Source organism: Papilio xuthus, unplaced genomic scaffold, assembly GCF_000836235.2.
Source record: "Papilio xuthus unplaced genomic scaffold, Pxut_1.1 DF828142.1, whole genome shotgun sequence".
NCBI classification, from domain to species: Eukaryota; Metazoa; Arthropoda; class Insecta; order Lepidoptera; family Papilionidae; genus Papilio; species Papilio xuthus.
In genome coordinates this window covers 1,963,336-1,988,495 of record NW_013530507.1, presented here as the reverse complement: position 1 = coordinate 1,988,495, position 25,160 = coordinate 1,963,336, and the positions used below count along the sequence as shown (strand labels likewise).

At 33.8% G+C, this 25,160-nt stretch overlaps 3 protein-coding genes across 4 annotated transcripts in view; 1 reads left to right on the top strand and 2 right to left on the bottom strand.

The window, feature by feature from the left end:
• Positions 1-1,416: 1,416 nt before the first annotated feature.
• Positions 1,417-5,805, bottom strand: LOC106114128 (alpha-N-acetylgalactosaminidase). Of its 2 annotated transcripts, XM_013307221.1 has the most exons (10): positions 5,715-5,805; positions 5,112-5,257; positions 4,642-4,816; positions 4,283-4,457; positions 3,982-4,064; positions 3,444-3,605; positions 3,076-3,288; positions 2,457-2,588; positions 2,253-2,325; positions 1,417-1,597 (listed from the first exon to the last, which is right to left on the bottom strand). In XM_013307221.1, exons 1-10 carry the CDS (start codon positions 5,733-5,735, stop codon positions 1,518-1,520), a joined length of 1,260 nt encoding a protein of 419 aa, XP_013162675.1. In that variant the 5' UTR covers positions 5,736-5,805; the 3' UTR covers positions 1,417-1,517. The 2 variants fall into 2 exon arrangements, with proteins under 2 accessions (XP_013162675.1, XP_013162674.1); XM_013307220.1 differs by lacking the exon at positions 5,715-5,805 and having other exon boundaries at positions 5,112-5,324.
• A 4,731-nt stretch (positions 5,806-10,536) lies between these two features.
• LOC106114517 (uncharacterized) lies at positions 10,537-18,803 on the top strand. The gene is made up of 7 exons (XM_013307758.1): positions 10,537-10,880; positions 11,073-11,234; positions 13,214-13,446; positions 14,900-15,662; positions 17,013-17,236; positions 17,623-17,883; positions 18,135-18,803. Exons 1-7 carry the CDS (start codon positions 10,819-10,821, stop codon positions 18,497-18,499), a joined length of 2,070 nt encoding a protein of 689 aa, XP_013163212.1. The 5' UTR covers positions 10,537-10,818; the 3' UTR covers positions 18,500-18,803.
• Positions 18,804-18,946: 143 nt separating this feature from the next.
• The window catches only part of LOC106113976 (zinc finger protein 608), an 11,607-nt gene continuing 5,393 nt past the window's right edge, over positions 18,947-25,160 (bottom strand). Inside the window, exons 5-11 of the mRNA XM_013307035.1 lie at positions 24,838-25,153; positions 24,513-24,722; positions 23,912-24,025; positions 23,220-23,554; positions 22,891-23,077; positions 22,302-22,767; positions 18,947-21,440 (exon numbers count right to left, since the gene is read on the bottom strand). Of these exons, the coding sequence (XP_013162489.1) occupies positions 21,379-21,440; positions 22,302-22,767; positions 22,891-23,077; positions 23,220-23,554; positions 23,912-24,025; positions 24,513-24,722; positions 24,838-25,153 (1,690 nt within the window). The 3' untranslated portion in view covers positions 18,947-21,378. The remainder of the gene's footprint in view (positions 21,441-22,301; positions 22,768-22,890; positions 23,078-23,219; positions 23,555-23,911; positions 24,026-24,512; positions 24,723-24,837; positions 25,154-25,160) is intronic.

The following is a 25,160-nucleotide window of genomic DNA, read 5'->3' as shown; positions in this document are numbered from 1 at the left end:
CCTTTATTTAAAATTCCACTAATACAATTAACGTAACCACAATGCTGTCAAATAAAAAAAAACTAACGAGAAGGCCATTTCTCACTATATTTTAACTAAGCATGAAAGTAACTTTGTTACAAATATCAATTTTGTTTCAAATGGAAAAAAAAAACTTATGTAACAAACATCGAAAAAATATCGTCACGATTGGAGGTTCTATAAAAAAACTCTACAACATCAACGAATATTGTTGTGATCTAGAATATATTAACAGTTGAGTCGAGTTGTAAGATACTTAATTAAACACAAAACGTGTGTTGCAATTTCTTTCTGTCTATAGATAAACATTTACCATCGTATTTTTCATACTCTTCACTGGAAATTAGGAGAATATTAAATAGATAAATCTTATCGACATTAAAATAAGTAAAAATTTTCACTTTCATTGCATTAACCCTTATTGTGGCAAGATTTCTTTTTTTAAGAAAAGGCAAAAACTAAGTTAAAAATTATTTTATAGTGATATTTATTTTTTTATAAAGTTGTAAGTATGGCATACTATACGAAATGAACATAAGGGTTAAATTAATACGATTTTATTATTAGACTACCTGTCGTTAGCACTCCGCGGAATTAAAAACATAATTGGTAGTCTTCTTCCAGACTATGTTCTATATGTATATGCCAAATTTCATCAAGATCCATTGAACCGTTCCGGAGATACCTTCAAACATCCATCCATCTAAACATACGCATTTATAATATTAGTAATATATATATTTTAAATTTGTGCTTTGACTATTACGATGTCATAACCGTAAAGAGGAATTTAATCACGTATCAATTATTTCAATGTATTTTTAATATATCTTATTGCTCGTTATTCTTCGTCCTCGTTAAAAACTATTAAGAGACACTTTAACCTAATCATCAAATTGTTAATTATGTCGTTTAGTTATTTTTGGACAGTATAGTTTAAGCAAATTAAAATTAATCTAAATATACTAATTGGTAGAGAAAATATCTTATGGGTTGAAATACTATCGGATACTAGTTGTCGCCCGCGACTCCGTCCGCGCAGTATTAAAAAATAAACTTAATAAGTAGCCTATGTATTCTTTCAGATTGTGTTCTACATCTATGCCACATTTCAGTAAGATCCCTTAAGCCGTTCCGTTGTTTGAAGATTGAAGGTATCTTCAAAGAAACATCCATCCATCAATCCATCTAAACATTCGCATTATTAATATTAGTAAGAAGTAAGATTAGTAAGATATGAATTTTCATTAAAAATAATCAAACTAGGAGTCAAGGCTCGTCAAATATTAGCACGTAGGTACTCACACCATGTTACATGTTTACATTGAAAATCAAATATGGCGAAGGCCGACAAAATTATATTCACGAGAACAATGAATAAAACAAAAAAAAATGTGATATTGTTTTCATTGGAAAAATATTTATTACATAACCACGTAAAATTAATTAGCAAATCGCTTAAAATACTAAAATTGTAAAATATCACCAGATCGGAATTAAACAACACAATGGTTTTTATTTGCACGTATTCTCCTTCCGTGGGATACACATTTTGTGAACTTGTAGAAACGGACACCTGCGAAAAGAAAAAATAAAAAATACCTATAAATAAGTTCACTTTACCTCTAAATTTTTACTATTCTATTATTGTTGTGTTATAGTTAAGCAATGTTAGTAAGAAAATCCGAAACTGTGCCGGTGGACCGGCGCAACACTAGCCTTACTAAAATATTGACGTTTGTGTCCCCTCACTAATCATTTTGACACTTGACTTTGTAACGAAAGCGCGCCATTCGCACCAAAGGATTCTAACTAATAATATCTAAAAGTAATATGTACTAATCACTTTATAGTTTATCTTTAAAGTTAGTTAAGTCTAGCGGTTGCCCGCGACTTCGTTTAATAGAATTGAAAAAATAGCCTAAGCTACTCCGGCACACACAAGCTACTTTCCAGTAAAAGTTTCGTCAAAATCGGCTTAGCCGTTTCGGAGATCATTCGGAACAATCGCGGATTTGTGGACAGACACACAAAAATTTTAATAATTGGTTGTTCGATATTAGTAACTCGAATACATCATGTGTAAGAAACATGGATTTTTTATATACATATAACATACAGACTCTCTTCTTTTTTTAATATTATAACTTGATGTTAAGAGCTTTATAGATAGATGCCTTTAAAATTAGAATGCTATTCTTAGGCAGTTTAGTTAATCGTCTGTTACTAACCTGTGGGATTTATTCGGGTTTCGAAAACATCTTCTGCGCCAAACACTCTAGATTCTTCTTCCTTGTATAGATCCTGAAAAACCAGTGCGATATAATTTAGCTTATAATTTCAAAATGAAACTTAACACTTTTGTAAAAGTTGATCAAGTAAGATGTTTGAGTCGTTTGATTGTTTAAAAGACAATATTTGTTATGATGACTAACCTTTACTTTATAAGTTTGTTTGGGTATCTTCATATGGTGGGCCCTAACACTAAGTGCATATGGAGCACCGTCCTCTCGCAAGTTCACGAATGCTATAGCGTAAGATCCGTCAAATAGTTCTCGAGTCCAAATCTAAAAGGAAAGCTTGTATTTTTTATTATTTATTTATTATTAGGATTACAGGAATTATTTTTATGTCCGGTAATAATTGCGCATAATGGATTCGTCGTTTTTCATTTCCTATAATAGATTTTTAATGAGATGAAGCCATTCAAACCTAATTAATCGATGCGCAATCATAGAACATAGAAAAACCTACTTTTAATACTTCTTTTTTATTGTTTTATAAGTTTTCAATAGAATAAATATTACAATGGATAATTATGATAAAAAAAGTCAATAAATCAACTAACATTTATTCTAGATTTCTTAGTTCTTACTTGTATACTATAAATGCGAATTTGGATGGATTGATGGATGTTTGTTACGAGGTATCTCACGAACGGCGGCATGGATCTCGCTAAAATTTGATAGTTTGGAAGAACACATAGGCTACTAATTGAGTTTTTCCTTCGGCTAAAAATCACCTCGCAATCGGATAAATTCTTGAGATTATCACCTCGCAATTGGATCCGGTCCATACTCGAAGTCCTTGCTTCCCGAGAGGGTCCTGATCGACCTCGATGATATCCTTGTTGAGGAGTATCTCCTTGAACTCCGGGCGAATGGTGGCTAGGTCTACGCTCATAAGGAGTGGCGCAGCGAGCACCGACCACACAGCCATCTGTACCCGAGCTTGATCCAATGATAAACCAAAGTTACCAATTATCAACTGCAAACAGAAAGGAATTATATTTTATAATGCTTCTTATTTAAAATATATGCATTTCCGTCCTCCTCCTAGTTTACAAGTGGAACAGATATATAGCAGCTGTATATTTTTAAAGGTGTGTACTTGATAATAATTAGGAATCTCTGAAGTCTTACCATATCCGGGTCATTCCAATGTCCAGGTCCCGCGTGCTTCACCAGCTCATCCTGATTGTTTGCGAACCAACTCATAATGCTCGTCACAGATGTCCAGGAGTCATCGATATCCCCCCAGTTGCGCCATAAGTTACAATGTCTCTCAATCGAATCGTAATTTGGCTACAATAAAAATTTAATTTCACACTGGATTATTTATAAGTATACGTAAGTAATCTTCTATAATTTGTTTTTCAAATTTTTGCTTCATCATTTTACCTAAGTCTATTTTATTTGTTTCGGTTTTGACTAAATTCATGAAACATTTTAAATATTTATAGTTTTTTGCAGTACTTTTTTTTACACAGTTTCATACATTCTTATGTTTATATAACAGCGGGATAAACACAGAGAAGCAGTGGAGGGCTTGACATCATCGAACTATGACCTTATTTATCATGTATATTTCAAATCTTTCTAATAAATTTTGCATCGTTCTAAACTAACAAAAAATTCCAAGCAGCTATTGTGAATTTCCTTTGTTTTTGTTAATACTTACTTTATCCTGGTACGCCGGCCAACTGCATGAATACAACATAGGACGCCCAGTCTCATTCAGTAATTTGCCGAAAGCGGGATAACCTAAAAAGTTATTTTTCAGAGGAGTCAAATAAGCCACTAGAACACCGATGTAATCAAAGACGCCCATAGACATCCGAAATGAATTTGTTGTTTTGTATCAAAATAATACTCGTGTGTAGGAGAAAGGGCTCGTCTTAAACCTCATGATTTAACACCAGAAGTGAGGTAAGGGTCAAAAAGATCTTAATAATATCACGTGATTAATGGAGGACCCCTACCTGTATCCATTTTAGTAGAATCAACATAGCATCCGTCCAGTTTAATATAATCCACATCCCATTCTGCAAAGGTTTTTACATCAATTTCCTCATAGCCGAGCACTCCTGGGTATCCCGCACACGTCATTGTGCCGTAGTCCTGGTATATCCCGAACTTTAAACCTCGCTCATGGACCTATAATTTTCAACAAGGTCATTTATGCATTAACTTAATTAAGGAAAAAATAACATTAATTATGACTATTGTTATATAAATTTATTATCAAAGTAGCTAAATTTGTAAAAATAAGTAAGAAGTGTTATTTTCAGCTAATATTGAAATAAATATTTCCAAGCGCCTGCCAATTTTAAATACTCACGTAACCCGCAAGCGCTTTGATGCCGCTCGGAAAACGATGTCGGTCGGCCACCATACGGTTATTAGCATCGCGTTCTCTCTCCAGCCAGCAATCGTCAATGGCTATGTAGTTATAGCCAGCAGCCAGATACCCTTCTTTTACCATAATATCAGCAGTACGTTTTATGAGGGCTTCGCTGTAATTTTATAAGACTTTGTTATTAAAGACTACATTTTTAACAGACTTCAAAAAGCAGGTTTTTATATTTTCGTCTTTACGAATGAAAATGTCTTTGTTTTATAAATTTAATTTTACTTTCTATCATTTGGCTTTATTATTTTCATAGAAATATTTTTGTATATATCTATCTAAAAGTATTTTAAAATAGTATGGATTTGAACAGCAATTTTTTTCAACATGATCCTTCGCCAAACTGCCAATAGATTTATCTTTTCACGGTTAGAAAAAAAACAAACGTCACTTTAGATTACCTTATACATTCTTGAGGGTATGCCTTGCAGTCTGTGATACACCTAAATCTTTCCCAAGTAAGCCAGCCCATGGGTGGCGTCAGCGCCAACCCGTTGTCAAGAGATAGACATGAAGGTAATAACCACAGAAATATATAGCATAATACCTTTAAAACACATAATATAAGCTTGTTAATTTTCATTTACCGTATCGTTAAGTAGTATAAATAAAGGAATGCATGAAACTACAACAATATAAATTATTTTATAATTTTTATTTATTTTATAAAAAATGTTAGTATTCGTGACATTTTATCACTAAATGGATTTTATTATAACTATTATATAGTCACGAATATTGTAAAGACATGAGAAACCGTTGGTTCATGATTTTTAAATGAAATATTTTCATGTCATGTTCAAAAAACATTTGGAATAGACAGAGATAGCACTAGTAAGTATCATTGCTTTCTGTCATCCTACATGAGACGGCGGAAATGCCTATTCGAATACAAACTAGGGCATACAGAGATTTGCGAGTTTAAAAGTAACAAAATAATACGACTTTTATTACAGACTAGATTATAAGACAACTGAAAACTGTATTAATTAGTAATTACTTACTTCTATTGTTGTTTTGGACATTATTATAATTAAGCTATCACTTATAGCTAACGTTTTCAAAAGCAACGTTAAGTATGCAGTGTTAACATTCTCCCGAGGGGTTTATATTGATACACTGCAAAGTGGAGTGCTGATAAGCTCATTGTGGCATTGTAACTGCACAGCGGGCAGTTATCTAGCTTTAAGGATGGTCTTTCACTAACGTTTAGTGTAACAGTTAGTACAAAAATATAAGAAAAAACTATGAGTACGTATTAAGGAGTAAGATGTGTGTAAGTGGATTTGACGAAGGAAGGGACGCATAGGAATGGGAAGTATCCTCTTTCTAAGCGTTCCTCCGTCGTTCAAAGGTAGACAACATATCTGCAATTATGGATGTCGATTGGCAGCGATCGCTTCGCTATTTCAGCGATTTTAGATGACCTTTTTCATAATTCTTTGCTCCCTTATTTTTTACATAACTAATTTAAAGATAGATATAAAATAGATAGAAAGTATAGTAAGAGAAAATTCAATAACATTATGCATTTTATAGTTTAATTTGGATTCTATAAGACTTTATGCTATTTTAGTTTATTATTCACTTTAATGGAAACGCACCTTAACATACATTTTATCAGCACAAATAAACATTGTTAAAATAGTTAAAAATAAAGTTTTAGATACCGTAAATTCGTATTAGATAATATTAAAACTCTTATCTTTTACAAAATAGAATGTAAATGTTATTTTTATTTTATGTATTAACGTCACTAATTTACATAATGCATATAAATAAAAAATATATATTGAGAATAAGTTGTTACTTTTAGTTTTTAAATCTGTTAATATTCTGACATGATGAAAGAACTGTAAAATAAAACATATTGGTATCATTAAAATTATTAATATCTTTTTGTTCACAAATCTGTCTTCCCCAGTTTTAAAACTATGGTTCATTAGTAACCAGTGGTGATAAATGAACGCCATGATAATAGTGATTTGTTTAATTTAATTCAACCATTGATAAAGATAGGATTCACAAAATATAAGCTTTGTAAACAAAGAAACATCATTCACTACAATAATCGGCCATTACCAGAACTACCTAGTTACCTCGAAGCTTTCGTATATATTATGAAATTTCGAGATAAAGTGGATTCAGTTTATGTATATGCATGAGTAACTAGAATAAAAGGTATATACGAGTATCTGAAAAAATAAGATGTTTAGTTAATTAAATTATTCAAACTTTCGTAAGACATTATATTAAACTGATATAAAACGGCTTAACACTGCACCGACTAGTTTCGAGCCCATCGGGGGCCCTTCATCAGGATGAGTGGTACTGGTATTATCGTTGGTACACTGGCGGACGGGCCGCGTCCGCGAAATAATCCGCGTCCGAAAGAATAAATCCGATGGGGTCGAAACTAGTCGGTGCCGCCACCGGACGAATATACGTGAGTGTTCAGCCGTTTTTATATCAGTTTAAGATGTTTAGTGTTAAATGTTTTAAACTGTAGGTTTTGGATTGGAATTATGGACAGAGTCCAACATAATATGGAGTAACTTCCTAAAGAGATTTAGGTATAAATATATAATATGTACCATAATCACTTAAAGAATAAGAATTAGGCTCTACTTTATAGTTAGTCCAAAACAATTTAAAAGTCGTATAATAATTTTCTATACCCATTTATAAAATGTTCGGTATGATACCACGATGTCAATTGACCGCTATATAAGCAAGGAAAGTGACTTAATGCCTTGTCAAGTAAGCAAACGGAATTCTAAGCAGAGCATGGGATAAACGCTTTCTTTGCGTTTCCACACTTCCGTCGTACACGTTAAATATACGGAACTCTGTGCTCTATACGACAGTTAATCTATGGTTTTTACATATTGTACTGATAAAGAATATGGTGTCATACAATGCATGCACATTTCATTTGTAAACGATCGAGAATAGTTTTATTTTTATATCATAAGGTGGCAAACGAGCGAGCGGCCACCTGAAGTCGCTAAAATAGCGAAGTGACCGTTGCCCATAGACATACGCATAGTTAAAGAAAATCTTGTTAAGATTATTTAAATACTATTACTAGCATTGCAACATAAAGTGCTACCTGAACTTTTCCTTATCAGTAATCAAATCCGAAATAAAACTGCTAAAAATATAAGGTCAATGTACATCTATGTATGTATTTAGCTCATCCCTGAGCCCCCATAGCGTGAGGATGTCATCATTGAATACCACAGGCAGGTGACAAAATCCATTCAATTAGCATAGATTTCAATTTCAATTGTGTTTTAGGAACTTTCAGTTTACTGAAGCATGTCGTAAGCATTTCATTTAACTAGTATATAATAGAGTACATATGTATACGTGCAAAACAATTTACACTAATTAATGTAATACGTTTATTTGTTACTACGCATATGGACATCCGCAACGCCAGAGGAACCGCGGATTCTCAGAACCGGTCTTTATTGCACTAGTGGTTTTCGTATCCGGAGTTGCAGGTATTGCATATTTTTAGATGAAGATTTTTTGTCGTACAGTTTTTTAATAATTATAAGATTTTTAGAATCTAAACTGATTGTAAAAATAATTGTTCTAAAATACTATAGTGAGGTGACTTACTTATATTATAAATGCGGAAGTTAAGATGGATGGATGGATCGATAGATGTTTGAAGGTATCTCGAGAACGGCTATATTGATATCGCATAGATGTATAACATAGCCAGGAAGAACACATAGGCTATTTATTATTATTTTATTTAATTGCGCGCGGACGGAGTCGCGGGTGGCAGCTAGTTAGTTATATTTATCAAAATGTAGACTTACCTTTAGATTGATTTATATCAGCACATGTCAAAATTATATTGTAGCGTATTTCATACTTCCTCTGTTAATACTGCCCACGACTTAGTTGAATGGAAATACTGATGTCGGCAACTTGATTGAAACTATTGTAATTTAAATATTTAGTATTAATATGTCACAATGATGAAAGACATTTTGACTTTCAAATTAACGGCGCCAAAGCTACAACAATGCGATAAAAGTGTTGTGGGAGTAACGTACGATCAACCCGATGGCGGGTTCGAATCCGGTCAGTACATGCACATGATGTAAATAGAAGCCGTATAATAAACTCTTTCATCTGAGTTTTTTTAAAGAATATTCTGGTAAATCCCAATAAAATATGATGTTTATTCATATAAAAATATTATTTTTAAAAGATATGCAACAATTATGTTCATAGAAGTTAAAATAAGCTAATCTTAGTTCTTATTTCGTACTTATCTTACTAATATTATAAATGCCAATGTTTGGACGGATGGATGAATGAATGTTTGAAGGTATCTCCAGAACGGCTCAAGGGATATTAATGAAATTTATCTGGAAGAACACATAGACTACTAAGTTTTTTTTTTAATTCTGCGCGGAAGGAGTCGCGGCGGCCGCCAGTTATGTCATAAAGTACATATTTTTTATTCAAAAGCGTGAAAGCAGGTGTTTTTATCCGGTAATCTGAAGCAGATGTAATATTATCAACCAAATATCACCTTCACAGTTACCATACAAAACCTGTCCAGGCAACCTGAATTTATCGTTCGCGCATATTTCGCTAGGACTGCATCAGTATAAACAATGCCGATGAGTCAATTCTTGCAACATATTTTAAAATTTTATTTGTAAATCGCTATATTATCGTTACAAAAAGTTTGGCTTATCCAAATATTCTTCAAATGTAGTATAAGTGGCCTTTTTCCTTTTTTGTTGATTACAGAACAAAGTAATAAAAAGTTTGATTGGTACGAGACGGAACAAAACAGGAGACCCTGGTGTTTGCTTATGTCGGAAGTCAAGGCCAAGGCCAACAGTACTTTGGGTCAATTTGCTTGTGTTAAAAAAAGTTAAAATTAAAATAAATAATTTCATGACACTTTTCCTTATTCCGAAAACAATGGTACAGAAATTGAATTTCGGAAAAATACATTAAGTAATTCGAATTCTCGGACTTCATATGGTATAATCCAGCTATTTGATAGCCTACACAATTATTATTTGCGTAGGCTTTCGTAGCCTACCATAACAACATAATGACGGAAACGCTGCCTAAGGCGCTGGAAATATGGGGGCGCGCACACGGCGCCAAATAGCCAAATGTTTATAATATACTTGACATAAATCTTTATTCTTGCATAATTCTGTCGTAATATAAATTAGTTAGTCATATTTAAAGTATTTTTCGAATCTTTCTATTAATTTTGAGATAAACGGTCCTACAGCTACAGTAAGTAATAGTGTGGCCAAGAATATAAAACCCTCGCTATATTGCGGTAAAATATGGAAGTAATTCCTTTGCACTCATTATTAAGTCATGAAATAATGAAGATTGAATCTGCCATATTCCAGGCCAGGATTTTTATACTCTTGATTAGCCCTTACTTTCGTTCAATTAGAATAATTTAATTAGGTCTTAATTTTATTAGCATTATTAACCATGTCCATACACTATATTTTTGTTAAACAAATTAAGAAATCTTTTCTCAATATTTTAACTTTATAAATATGTACTTTCAATCGCCAATTGCTTTCCTCTTTTTACATTACAATAAGAAATTATAAATATTATTATGATTATATGTAATTAGCCGCTATATCTCATAATTTTCAAAAGCAAATAAAATCAAAAAGAGAAAGATAATATACTATTCCTAAAAAGATTAAGATCATCAAATAACTAAACTATTTCACAACTTTTTGTAAATATTGTCAGACTATATTAAGTAAAGTCAATGCATAAAAGCAACAGTTGCCTTTGGTTCTGCGCTTCGGTTATTTGTGAAACGGAACGTAGCCGCGCCAAACGTAAACAAAGAAAATCATAAGCGTGACGTTAATTTGAAAATTTACATAAAAAACAAGAGAAGTACTAAATGAGAGTTGTGTTAGTTTTAATCATTAATGCGTTACCTTAAACAGTGATAATAAGAACTTTCGTATTCTAAAAATAACTGTGATATTGCCAACGGACGTCCTACAGGAAATGGGGACCGACAATTCGCACACCCGGTGATTTCTAATGTAGTTCGCTTTGAGGAGGACCATGGGTGCAACGTACAAGCAGTTGTTTAAATTATACGATTTAATTCAAAGTGGTGATATTAGGTACAGTGATCATATTTAATATTTCATTAAAATTATTTATTTCGGACATTGCGCAACTCTCCTTTAAATCAATATGTGCGTAGGAGTGTAGATTTCGAAACGCATTTTCGCATTATTTTTTGTATAAAATTGATAAGAAACTTAAATTATCTGTTATTATGCTGTTGTAATATTCAATATATTTTATTACAGATCAATTAAACAGTTTCTCGAAAATGAATCCATAGAAATTAACGATATTTTACCATGTAAAGGTATAGGAATTTTACATTTAGCAGTAGGAATAGATCCTGTAGAAAAATCTAAAGAGTGCACGGAAATAATACTAAAACATGGAGGAAATCCTAATTTGTGGTAAGTTATTTTTATTATTATTTATTTAAGAATAAAATTTATTTGTTTATTTATTTACAGATAGTTTTTTTTTATCTTATTGGAATACGACCTAATATATTACAAAGATATAATTAATATAAATAAAACACTGCAACACAAGTTGCAATTATTACACAATATTCAAAGTACCCTTTTTTCTTTTGTTTTTGTTTTCTTTTAATTTAAGTTATCTGTGCATAACATTTAAGGTCCCATAATTTATTTTTCATATTAAAAACTACTAAATTACTTCAGTTATCTATGAGATGCCAGACTGTCGGAGAGTCTGTATTGTGTAATATTTTTCACTTCAGATGTTAAAGCGATTCAACATAATACCCTCTTATAAACAGATAAAAATCTTACACAAATTTCAAGTATAACAAAAAAAAATTTATTTACTTTGGATAGTTTATACATCTGTATGAATGATATTATTTGGAATATAATTTACAACAACTAACTAGACTTAGTGCTAGATTATAAAGATAGACTAACATTACAAGACTTGAAAAACCTTAGTTATGCTTTGAAGGCTTGAGCCTATCCCAAATTAGATGTGACTTTTAACTAAATCTTGTATTGTGGGTTTTATAGAGAGATTTTTATCTCAGAAACCAATGATAAATGTTAAAAATACTAATAAATTACTAATTTAGACTAACTTAAAAAGATAACTTGATCTTAATATAAATTGAGAGAGAGAGAGGTTGAGGAAAACAATATTTACCTCATCTAATAAGGATAGGTATTTTATATTTCGGAATTTCCAAATACAAAATTGAACTATTATACATAAACCTTACTCAATATCCTTACTAATAATATAAATGCGAAAGTAACTCTGTCTGCCGCACTTTCACTCCAAAACTACTAAACCAATTTGAAGTAAATTTGGGATAAGAATAGGTAGAATTTATTTTTTATTGTTGCTTAATAGTGGCATTATAAATTACATATGCAATGATTAAACCATCCAGTGCCAGCAGGAAAGGTCAATTGACCCACATTAAGTCATCTAATCCATAATTTCCTCTTGTGCAATTATTTAGCATAAAGCAGGAAACAACTGATCATGCTTAATATAATGTTTTGTTGCATCATTTCTTTTTAAATATCATTTTAGTTGTTATCTTACGTAGAATTTCGAATTTCGAATATTAGTGTTTAATATTCCAACATATTTTCATAAACAATTTTATTTTATTTAAAATAGCTTTGTGCACTTGTTTTCCACATTAACATTAACTGTGTCAAATTCCATGTTCATCTGTTCCCGCAATTTCCTTAAAAATGTGTACATTTTGTGCTTCACATATTATGGATTTTTTATTTAAAAAAAAATTCTGTAACTGTCCAGTATAATTCATGGTCATGTTAACCATGTTTAGTTAACTATAAATATAATTAAGGCCTACACAATTTGTGTGGGTTTACTTCTTAAGTCAAATTACTACCCACTCTTTAACATTCTAAACTTGCATATTTGATTTGATTGATCAAACTGATTTATGATTTCATGATCATGATTATGTAACTAGCTGTTGCCCGCGACTCCGTCCGAGCGGAATTAAAAACACATAATTAGCGGCCTATGTGTTCTTCCAGACTATGTATGTCACTTTTCATCAACATTCATTCAGCCATTCTGGAGATACCTTCAAAAAACATCCATCCATCCATCTAAACATTCGTATTTATAATATTAGTAAGATTAAGCTGTTGCCTTTGATGTTTTTTCTTAAGTGAAATAAATATTTTCTACCAAATATTAATTATTTTTATAATTAAATACTTCAATTCTTTGATTTTATTAATTTTTTTTTTAAATCTTTTTGGATACCAAAGTTTTTTTTATTCTAATTATTTAAGAACATTAAAATCAACAGTATTTCTTATAATATTAGGAACAGTGTTTTCTTATATCAAACTGAAGGTTAATTATTTAAAATGTTTAGCAATGAAGATGGCATTACTCCAGTCCATATTGCTGCAATATGGGGTCGGCTGGATAACCTAAAGCTGCTCATTGGCTGTGGTGGTGAACCTTCACTCCGAGACCTGGATGGTCTGTCCGCATTTGACTATGCAGTCAGAGAACAGCAGTGGGAAGTATATGACTATCTACATAATGTAGAAGATCAGTTAGATGACTCAATAACATCTCCCTGCGCTTATTCTTTAGATTTAGGTGAGTTTTTTCTTTGGCATATGATCTCTAAAACTATTGATGAAATTTTTAATATGCATAATTTATGAAGGATCTCTTAGTTTTGATTCTGGGCATAATAATTTTTTATTAAGTGAAAAATTAAGAAAAAAAAATATCTTATATCTTTAAATGAGCAATTCTTGTATATATCGGCTACAACGATTTTCATAAAATTTAGTATATAGGGGTTTCGGGGGCGATAAATCGATTTATCTAGGAATCATTTTTAGAAAATGGCATTTTATTCGTGTTTTATCGATAATCAACTTAAACATAAACACATCTTTTTCTATCGTTAAGATCGAAAAATATTATTCATATTTCATTAGTAATTCGTACTTAAATATAATTTCCAAAAAACACAATTTGAAAAAAATACCGAGCAAAGCTCGGTCATCCAGGTACTTTCTTTTTAGAGAACTACTACTATATATTATTTTTGAAGTACTACTAACCTAACCGTTGGTTTTTGAGACCAAATTCTACAAAATACAAGTACAAAACTTATCCTCACCTCTGTCATTATCTGTCATATATGAAGATTTTGGTCTTAGAAACTGGAAATAATTGTTTTAAAAATAATTACTCGTATTCCTTCTTAAATAACCTTCTTTTAACATATTTTTATTACATAATAATCTCGCTCGGTAGTGTGGATTTATTCCATATCAATTATCTGAATTTCAAACATAATCTTATCAAAAATGATACCAATTAGAGTGATTAAGATCAATAACAATCTGTCGTATCTTAAGTGGGCCGTTAATAGTGGCGTGCAGTGTACGTTTATTGAGCACCCGGTCATGGCAGGTGCATCATAATTGACCTAAAAAGGTTAATTCAATATAAAGATTGGAATCCATGAGTCACTACTTCAATTGTTATTATAAGTAGGCTTTAAGTACTTTCCTTTTAAATATGTGCTTCAAAGATATGTTTAACGTTTTAAAAGTGGTCTTCTATGTGTATATGATGAGTTACTGTGAGCTTAGTCAGTTTATAATCTGACTAAATGTTAATATAAATAAAATATGTTATAATTTAATTACGTAAGAAAACACATATTAGTATTTAAAAAATCTGTTAATAATTCTATCATTGGGATACTTCGTCAGTAATCTTAGAAAACGTTTTTCCAGTGTTTCAGTTTACAATTTGACAAATTCTAGTAAGATCAGAAACTGACAAAGTTCGCAGTCGTTCAGTGACATGTATATTACATTCATTATGTTCTGAGTAACATAAAAAATGTTAACATCTGCCAGTTTAAAACCTGTTGCGCAAGCTTGCAAGGCTAAGCAGGTGCAAACACAATCTGCTATGGTTTTTAACTTATGTGCTATAGAAAAATTTGCATTCGTATGTATCATACCTTGGTTTTGACACTGTCTTTAGTTTTAAATGTCGTTCAAATTTTTTTTTCGCGTTTCAGATAGGGTACTAGTGACAACAGACCAAATGGTTGCAGAATACAAACCAACGGATGATAACCAAACTAATAATACGATAAGAAAATCTGACTTAGTACGAGATTGGTGTGAGAAAACAAGTCTCGTTATGAACAAATTATATCCTACTATATTTAACGAAACTTATTTATTAGAAAACGAATCTGAACCTTGGAACACGACAAATTTTACGATAGATATAAGTAAAGAACATAAAAATAACGTGAACGATACAATTAACAGTTTCAAAACATGTTTAACGAACGATAACGTAGAAATAAGCGGTATTCAACGTTTAGACCAGACAATTGATAAAACGTGTATGCAAACAAAACAAAGATATAGCGTTTACGAGAATTTCTCACTTCCTGGATCACCAAAGTGTATTACACATAAGAATTATAACACAAAGACTAGTTTAAAGAAAACAAAAAGGAATGATCTTTGTCCTAGAATGCAGAATTTAACACTGAATTCTTCGAATAGTTTATTAACAGATGATGCGTCTTTGGATAAAGCTATGGCGGTTGTACAGAATAGGACAAACGAATGGTTATCAAGTTGCAGTAGTGATGTAGGGGAGAGCAAAGCTTGTAATACCAGGAGATCATCAGCAAGCAGTGGTGTCAGCAGTAATTATTCAGGCGGCAACATTGTCATAGCTAATGTACACGAAGAATATAAATATGAAGACAAAGAGGAAGGCGTTGTCTTGATTGAAAAACGGTTACTCCTGTCACCGGTTGTGTGAGTATATTTTTATGTTTTTCTGGTACTAAAGCCTCATTTATATTGATACTAGGTGTCGCCCGCGACTCCGTCCGCGTTGAATTTAAAAAATATTTAATTAGTAGCCTATGTGTTCTTCCAGTTTGTCTGTATGCCAAATTTCATCGTGATCCATGCAGCCGTTTTCGTGATACCTTCAAAAAAACATCCATCTAAACATTCGCATTTATAGTTACTAATATTATAAAGCGGAAGAGTTTGTTTGTTTAAACGCGATAATCTCAGGCACTACTGGTCCGATTTTAAATTTTTTTGTTGGATAGTCCATATATAGAAGAAGGCTTCAGGCTATATAACATTACGCGGCAACCAATAGTTTTTTTTTTAATTCCGCGCGGACGGAGTCGCGGGCGACAGCTAATAGTAAGCTATAAGGGATTTTTCAGTTTTCTATTTATAAAAAAATCTTAACTTATGTTTGTTAATTAAAATTCTCAAATGTTGATAACTTTATGAATGAGAAAGTAAGTCATTATATCTAGTTTTGTTTCTCACGTAAATCATAAGACATGATTGCAATCATTTCCTTTACTTTTGCAATTTCCAAACATCCTGTTGTCATTCAATTTGCATAATGTTACGAAGTAAACATAAACGTGCAAATGTTTTAATCGATTGAATATAATTAAACGCTTGAGACTAAAGTTTATCGATAATAGTTACAAATAATCTTTCCTTTGTTCCTTTCAAAAAGAAAGAAATAACAGTACATGTGTAACTGGCAGTAAAAAGTGCCTTTTTTATTACAACTTGGCAAACGAGCAAGCGGTCACTTGAATTCGCAGAAATAGCGAAGCGACCACTGCATATAGACATCCGCTATTGCATATGCGTTGCTTACCTTTAATCGACGGAGGAGGAAGCGCATAGGGAGAGAATATTTCTCCTTCCTACGTGTCTCCTCCTTCATCTAATATACTTCCCTAGCCCTCCGAAAAGGATGCAAAGAGAATTTATCAAACGAAACGCGGAATTCCCCTTTATGCCTGTCTTTTGTATGACCGTGGTATTTCACCTATTCGTGAAATAGATGTTAATTCTGTCTGATCTAAATATTTATTCTCTGCCTACACTTATTAAGTTTTAGGCGTGAATGTCTCATTTATGACAAACTAGCTGTCCCCCGCGACTATGTCCGCATGGAATTTAAAAAAAACTAAATTAGTAGCCTATGTGTTTTTCCCCACTATGTTCTACAATCATGCCAAATTTTATTGAGATGCGTTCAGCCGTTCTGTAGATACTTTCAAGCAAACATCCATCCATCTAAACATTCGCATTTATAATATTAGTAAGATGTAATTTCAGTTTGCCAGTTGATGAAGCAGATATGACAACTCCAGACCAGACTATCCTGTCTGTCGCCTCTTCTCTGCCTTCTACAATGGACTATGACGTCATCACTCTCAGATCCGAGCTCATGAAGTTAGGCTTCACTCCTGGACCTATACATGAAAGTACTAAAACGTTGTACCTTAAAAAGTTACAAACGCTAAAGAAAACGCCAACAATTGTCACCAAAGAGGGAAAATGTAAGTCATATTCAAACTTTTTTTAATTTATTTAAAAAAAAAACCTTTTGTTGTTTTGTTGTGTCAAATGTCATTTTTATTTATTTATAGATTTTGTACTTGTTTATTTTAGATAATTTATTTTAGAATGCTTTTAAGAATATTAAAATTTACGGTACAATTTGGAGAAATAAATTTAAAAAGAGGTTAAACACCTACCAATATTATAATACATTTATAAAATTTTAATTTTTAATTAAAAAGAAAAATTTGTATCTATTTTTAATAGATACAAATTTTTCAGACATTTTTACATACTATAAATGTTTCAAAACAAACCATTTTATTATATAAAATTAGCGAATTTTAATAAGCTTATTAATAAATAAATTATTTAACGTTTTCAGCTTACAGTGTAGAATTAACTAAATCAATTCGATCATCGGATTGGTTGAATGATTTGAATCCATACATTGAGTTGGAGAAAAAGGCTCGAGCTGATTTCGCTAACCCAAATAAAAAATGGCGTGAGGGCACAACTAAAACCTCATTTACCTACCTTTTATTGGACCCAAGACTGACTGACAATTTACCAGTTAAAGCTAACAAACAAAATCCTCACGAACTCTGGGGAACTTTCATCAATTCTATATTTTATGTAGGAAAAGGTTAGTGTTTTTCAGTAATAGTTGGTTTCTGAGACCAAAATCCTTGTATAACATATTGTCATCAAAACAGAGGTAATATGTTTTATACAAAGATTGTTGGTCTCGGAAAACAAAAAAAATTAAATCTTTACTTTAAAAAAAATTATAAATAACCAATATGAACGAAGCGACCAGGATATCAAAAGTTTGATGTACAGTTTGATGGAAAAGTTAAAGCAAATTGTAGGTTTACTATATTTTTAAAATTCCAGGTAAACGTTCAAGACCATACTCTCATTTATATCAAGCTCTAACACTCTGGAAGAGAGATTTTAAAACATCCAATGACAAAAAGGTTCAGCAGATCCTTGACATTTGGTCGGACAAAGTGGGTGTGATATGTCTTCATATCTTTCAAAATGTCATCCCCGCTGAGGCGTTCACATACGAAGCTGCTATGATTGATGTACTAGGGTTGCAGAACTTGAAGAATATCAAAAGTGGGAATTACTACGGAGTTACTGCATCTTGGCCGCTTAAAGAACGACGTATGTTAGGCCTCTACCTCTTGTATAAAGCTATGCAAATATTCCTCACTGAAGGAGAGAGGCAGTTGAGACCGGACGACATAGACTGACTTTATTTATTTTTAATAAATATATATTTTGTGTTTTAGTATAATAAAGATACAGTATTATTTTTTTTAGGTATTTTACGTAAACTTGCCGTAATTATAATGTGTTTTATTTCAAACTAATTCTGTACCTGTTTTCTATTTTCTGGTTTCCGTTTAATTTGGAAGCATGTCTGTATATACAGCCAAAGATTGTCCTTTAATTTTTAAACTTTGCACTAAATTTTACCAATATTGTATTTTTTTTTGTATTCGTCTTTTGACTTTAGTTTTAAGCTTTAACTTTATTTATGAACTGTCTACGATAATTTTAAGTTACCATAAAACATTGATTATAACATTATACCTAGTCAATTTTACTAAAATTACTAATTTTAGCGCCTAATATATAATTTTAAGCGTCCAAAATTACGTATTAAGTAAGGATTTTACTAAAATAAAACACGATGCTAAGAAATAATTTATTTTTTATTTCGTTTTTTAACTTCCTCCAATTTCTCTTCTAAGAAAAAATCAAACTGATTTTAGTTACATCAAAACAATACACAAATATGATATACACAATAGACACAAGACGAAGAGGCGCGAAGCTTCGCGTCAAGTTTTACATCCAATGAGTAAAAAGGAAACGATCAGTCTATGTTTATATTCCATCGAAGATAGACGAGCGCTGCGTGAGATCATGTTAGTCATACACGCTCCCACAACATTCATACATTAGTATAATAATAAAGTGACATTTTCACGGAGCAAACACAAAAACGTTTTCTATCATATAAAATGTTAAATTAAACAAATTAATTTTTAAATTATTCTTCCTGCTTATTTTCTTTGTATTTAATATGAAAAAAAAAAAATATTTCGACTACCTCAAATCATAGTAAAAATCGACATGCTGGTGAGCGGGTACGGCCCCGGGTGGTCGGTACCAAGGTATCATGCCCCCGAGGACATGTCCCTTATAACTCTTTGATTTTAAATTATAATTTTTAATTATCAAAAGTAATTAATAATAATAAAACTTGGGAAATTAACATGAAATCAAAGTGGGATAGACAGTTTTAATAAAAAAAAGTAACAAATCAAATGTTACACACGTTTTTGTATATGCTCCATAAAAGGTACACAAAATCATACCATTCTTTGAAGGTAATTTTTTACATAATCTATTTTAGTTCAATTATTGAACAACAAAATAAGTAGTATTTGGAAGTAATTGTAACAAATGTATTTGATTAAAACTTTACAATGTATAAAGAGAGAGCCGCCTGCATCCAAATAATATTGATTTATTGTATTACAAAATAGGTAAATAATTTACTCAAAGAAATTAAAAAAAAAATTAGAGCTCATTGTAATTTGATATCGATTATAGCATTGACACTTAATGCTTACATAAGATTTAAAACGGCCGATCTCCCTAAGGAGAAGTCTAATCTTTTTTTCTGACCAAATTATACTTTTTTCGACTTAGCTTAGGAAATAACAGTTTGTACTGAAAAAGCTCTAACTGTTTCAATTTTATTTATAAACATATTTTAGGCAGTCGCAGTTTTAAAGTAAATAATAATTGTAAAATAATAATTTCACTGGTTTCCAGTTGTCAACATGAATCATTTTTTTTAATACAAACTTAGGTATTTAGGCCCAGCTTCTATAAATATCGGTTTTATTTATCGGACAGGTACGTTCGTACATTGAATAAAATATTAAATTATAGAAAATATCTCTACAAAGTATATCGATCGAGTTGATCTAAATTGATGTGTTTCACTACTAAAAATAGATTTTTCTACAATACCATACACATTTGTGTTTTTTACATTGTGAATTAATACAGAGAAAAAACAGTTTGTTCAATATTAATATAGATTAAAAAAATGTAGACGTAAAATATTGCGACAGTCGTATGAACAATTCGACTGGAAGACTTGTATGAAAAACCCACACAAAAACGGGATAAGAGGAAGTACTAAGAATCAACATTAAATTGTTGCCGGCTAACTTGCTTCAGTGTGGGCTCGGGAGTCGAGAATATCGAAATATGAGATTATTTTCGTTAACAATAATCATTATAAGCCAGAAATACATTACGCACAGCGACAGTCAAACACTCCACAATTCTATAGGATGCTCTATGTATATATATATAGTCGTTCCTCATTATAATCGAGACAGAGTACGATTTGTGCACACTACGACTCATATTGATCACATTAACGCCTTTAAACTTAATCTATCTTAGTTATAAACAATTAAAATTATGTTTAAACTAGTTACGCTTGCTTTATCTCGTGGAATGCTATTATCATTTAGAAAATCTCACTGCAAATGATTTGAAACATCGAACAGCGAGCTTGCAATCAGTACGATGCACACAGGGTACAAGAGGATATAATTCGATGTATATTACAATAACTGCATTGGATTCTAATGTAGGGGAATTTACACATAAATCTAATATGTACAAAACTAGTTTGTGCTTTCACTAGTTAATATAAAATAGGTTCCAGTGAGAGGGGACAGCGAGTGCAAAACGTCCAACTGCGTCCACAACAACATAAACCAATGTCCAACCACCAACATCCATTCGAGAGTTCTCGGAACACAACACTATATTTCAGGTAACTATCAGTTCACACACCTAACATTCAAAGCGCACGTCACATTTTCTACACTCGTGTTTTAATTACGCGAAATCACAGAGTTTATTTATGGCTACTGGATAAAGTCGACCTGTAGTCGGTCATTGTCACGTCACTGCACTGTCACTATCGGTGAGTTTAGTTTCATCTGGGCACGTCCGTTGAGGCAGCGAGCGCGCTCGGCCGGGGAACACGCGCCCTTCTTGTGGATTTGTCCTTATTGCGGGGTTATTTGTCTCATTTAGGCGGCGTTGGGAATGAGTTGACCACCGCTTGCGTGCTCGCTAACACCGCAGCCGCTGCAAACACACAATCCTCCATTAATGCCTCTCTCCTCTCTCATATCTCTGCCATTATAAATGCATCTCTCTGTACATTAGCTAGACGGGCTGCGCGGGGCTCGGCCGCTTAGCTGCCGAATGCTATCGCGCCCCTGCAACCAAGCATATTACACACCTTATCGAATTATTTATACTATAGTTTTTACACAAAAAAAACAAATATAGACTAGTGTGTATCCGACTTTATAACACCAGTGATATGATCCTAGTCAATTTGTAACACAACCTCATAAATATTAAAGGCTTCGAAAAGTTCATAGAAACAATTCAATTCAAATTTAACCACCTAAGACTACGACATCATAGAAATGTGAGTTATAGATAAAGAGGGTAACTCTTAAATTAAATACAATTACAATAATAGAAGTCATGCAACTGATGATTACTAAATAATTTACGAGTCCATCGTCCTGTGTAACGCAATAAAAACTTTGCAATTATGTACCGAGCTCGATGTTTTTAAATAGGTTATGTCCTTCGTCTGTCGTACTTACATATAAAATTAATGGCACTTTATCACGAAGGTAATAAAATCCTAGCATATAATAAATAAATTGTAATAAATTTATTAGAAATTTAAATATTCTTGTAAAATGTTTGCCTTTGTTATTTTAATACGGACAAAAATATTTAGAAATATGTTTTTATATTAAGGAACAATCGAAAAATCTCCGTAACTTAACAATTAAAGAATTGGTACAACATTAGTTAATCTTTTGTACATTAAAAGCGCCGTGTAAAGTTGTATATTCAAAGTAATTGTACACAAACCAAGTGGCCAGTATAAGCTAGTTTCAATATAAATGTTGGTCTACAAACCTGGATAAGGCGGGGGATAGAGCGGGTAGCCGAGACCGACGTGTGTGTGGTGGTGTGTATGCACGTGGCGCTGCGGCGGCGGCGAACGGGCGCCCTCTTTGGGCGCCTCAGCACGCGGCGCCTTGCCCACTGGTGACTTAGCATGCTCCTGCAGCTCGTGGATCTTATGCGCCCCGTGTGCCCCGTGCCCTCCGTGTCCCCCGTAGTACTGCCCCGGAGGCAATAGTTCTAGCTTCCCCGGCGCCCCGGGACGGGACAAGTCCTCGGGGGCATGATACCTTGGTACCGACCACCCGGGGCCGTACCCGCTCACCAGCATGGGACTCAAGGGGGCTCGGTACACGGGGTCGAACGGCAACGCTCCATAGTGCGGAGGCTGCATGTAAGGCGGGAGGTAGTACTGTGACGTCGGCGGAGGAGGTGGCCCTTGGGTTTCTGTTGTCGGTTTCTGTCCTTCTTGTTTAATCTGTAATTAAGAATAAAATATTTAATAAAATCCTTTGTCCAGCTAGAGTAACAAGACTGGGAGGTAATTACTATACTTTTAATATAAATGGACTACTTGCGGTAATAGGGAAGCATAGCTCACCTTGACCTCCTCCTTGGGCTTGTCTTCCTTGTCTTTGGGCGGGGGCTTGTGAGCGGGCTGCGGGGTGCGCGGCGGGCCGGTGTTGCCCCCGCCCCCCGGCCCGCCCGCAGCGCCCGGCATGCCCGGGGGACCTCCAGGCTTCACATCACCGCCTTCTTTGCGTCTTTGCTCTAAGCTCATGTAGTACCTGGAAATATATTAAAGTTATGATCACTATTTGTTAGTTAAAAATAGACAGAAAATGCTAATAGTGCCTTGTGTTCTGTCGTTATACTCTTAATTTGTTTAGAAACGATTTAACGAGGCGATAGTCATAAAATAGCACCTACCTTCTCAATTCTTCTTCCCTGGTATGTGGCGGTCGTTGGAATGCGTAGGAGCCCATCTGGGCCTTCATCTCTATGCTCTCTTTGAGTATCTGATGGTTCTCGTTGGGGCGCGCCGGATTCTCTTTGCCGTCGGGCGGCCTGGGCTGTTTGCTCTTGTCCAATGGGCTGGGTGTCGTCTTGGACCGGTCGCCGTCACCGTGGGACTTGCCCTTGTCTTCTAGCGGTGTTCCCGGCGGTGCACCAGATTCCACGTTGTAGGGAAAATTTTGAACGTAGTTGTATGGATAGAAATGCTGCGGTAGAACTTTTTGTGGTCCGCTCTCTGGTTTGTTGTCCTGTAATTAAGATTTTTTATGGGTTTAGTCGACAAGTGATGACTTTGTGTACGAATTTCGACACTCAGTGATTGATAAAATCTTCTCTATAAATAAATAAAAGTATTTTTCACTATAAAGTGATATATGTTGAACGTGATTTAGTGTTTTACGATTGAAATAATATCTCTTCGCAATGAAGTTAAGTGTAGACAAACGTAAAATGGTCAATTTCTATATTTCATCGATAAGAAATTGAATTAGCCTATTTGTCTTACTTAAATCTGTTATCAACGTAATCGAGCGACAAATAATTTGAAATAGCATCCAATGCTATCAATACGTGGTCTAATAAAGTAATAGTATTAGTAAGATTACCTTGAGATCAGCTTTAGGGTCGCCTTTACTGAGGTCCTCCTTGCTCTTATCTTGTTGTGGCGGAGGCGCGGCGGGGGGGTGCGTGGGCTGCAGATACTGTGGCTGCCCGTAGTACTGTCAATTGTAAAATATTATTCAACTTTATCGTTCCATTTAGCTTAATGGCGAGCCAACTTGATAATTAACTGGCTCTTGCTACCACCAGATAGTAATGATGTTGATTTTAAGTGCTATTACGGTCCGACCGCACCGAAGTTATCTATTGCGAAATAAACTTTTAATGGTTTAACTTTAAATTGCTCGTATTACTTAGGATTTATTTCTTTATTTATTCAGAAGAGTAATTGCTGTATAAAATGAGAGTTTTGTAAATTCTACGTTTATTTCTAGTAATCGTAAAGAGTATATTTGGAAGATTGAGTTACTTTTCACTACTGAAAACTCCTATACAAAAATTGTTATCTCTGTTTTTTTTTAAAGAAATAAATAAACATGTTTTGGTACGAGTGTTTTAACAGTGAAAACCCACTGTAAATGTTCGGTTGTAATAGTAATTAAGCATTGTGTGGTACTAGGAGGATATAAGTGCGAGAGAGTGTACCTGATGGTAGACGGGGAAGGGGCGATGGCTGGGCTCGGCGTCAGGCGCGCCCTCCGGCGGCGCGGCGTCGTCCGAGATGTCGGAGTAGGCGGGCGATCGCACGCCCGGCGTGGGGGAGCGCCGTGCTCTCCGCTTGCCCGGAGACTCCTCCGCCGGGGACTCCGTTGATTTACGCTCCTCAGATGGCATTAAAGCTGACCGAGGTTTCACCTAAAAAGAACATACTCTTAAATTTTCTATAGAACCTAGTAATTTTAATTTGAATGTAAATAGAAAAGAAAGCAAATAAAAAGTCTCTCGCTCTCAAATCGTTTCGCGAACATACCTTGAATTGCGTCGGTTGTAAAGTCTGGAGCGGAGGGAGGGTTTCAGGCGGGGGCGTGGAGGGCACCGGCGGCGTCGGAGGTCGCTCCGGTTGCGGAGTCGGCTCTGGCGTGGGCGCAAACTCCTCAGGGAACCTAGGCTGCGGCGACACTTCAACTGGTTCCGTCTTCTCCGGCGATTTCTCAGGGGATTTGTCGCTCTTCACGTCCGGAGACTTCGCTGGCGTGGGAGACTTCACAGGCGTGGCGGGGGTTGCGGGCTCCGAGGGAGGACAGGCAGGCGACGCCGGTTCTGCCGTCGGTTCTTCTAGCTCTGAGCTGGAGC

Excerpts from the sequence above, each read along its gene's own strand:
- LOC106114128 (XM_013307220.1), bottom strand. The coding sequence starts at position 5,293 with ATGAAAATTAACAAGCTTATATTATGTGTTTTAAAGGTATTATGCTAT. Across the intron at positions 2,326-2,456 it reads AACAAACTTATAAAGTAAAG|GATCTATACAAGGAAGAAGA; the intron begins GTTAGTCATCAT and ends CTGGTTTTTCAG. Across the intron at positions 1,598-2,252 it reads AACCCGAATAAATCCCACAG|GTGTCCGTTTCTACAAGTTC; the intron begins GTTAGTAACAGA and ends TTCTTTTCGCAG.
- LOC106114517 (XM_013307758.1), top strand. The coding sequence starts at position 10,819 with ATGGGTGCAACGTACAAGCAGTTGTTTAAATTATACGATTTAATTCAA. Across the intron at positions 10,881-11,072 it reads ATTCAAAGTGGTGATATTAG|ATCAATTAAACAGTTTCTCG; the intron begins GTACAGTGATCA and ends ATTTTATTACAG. Across the intron at positions 17,884-18,134 it reads TATATTTTATGTAGGAAAAG|GTAAACGTTCAAGACCATAC; the intron begins GTTAGTGTTTTT and ends TTAAAATTCCAG.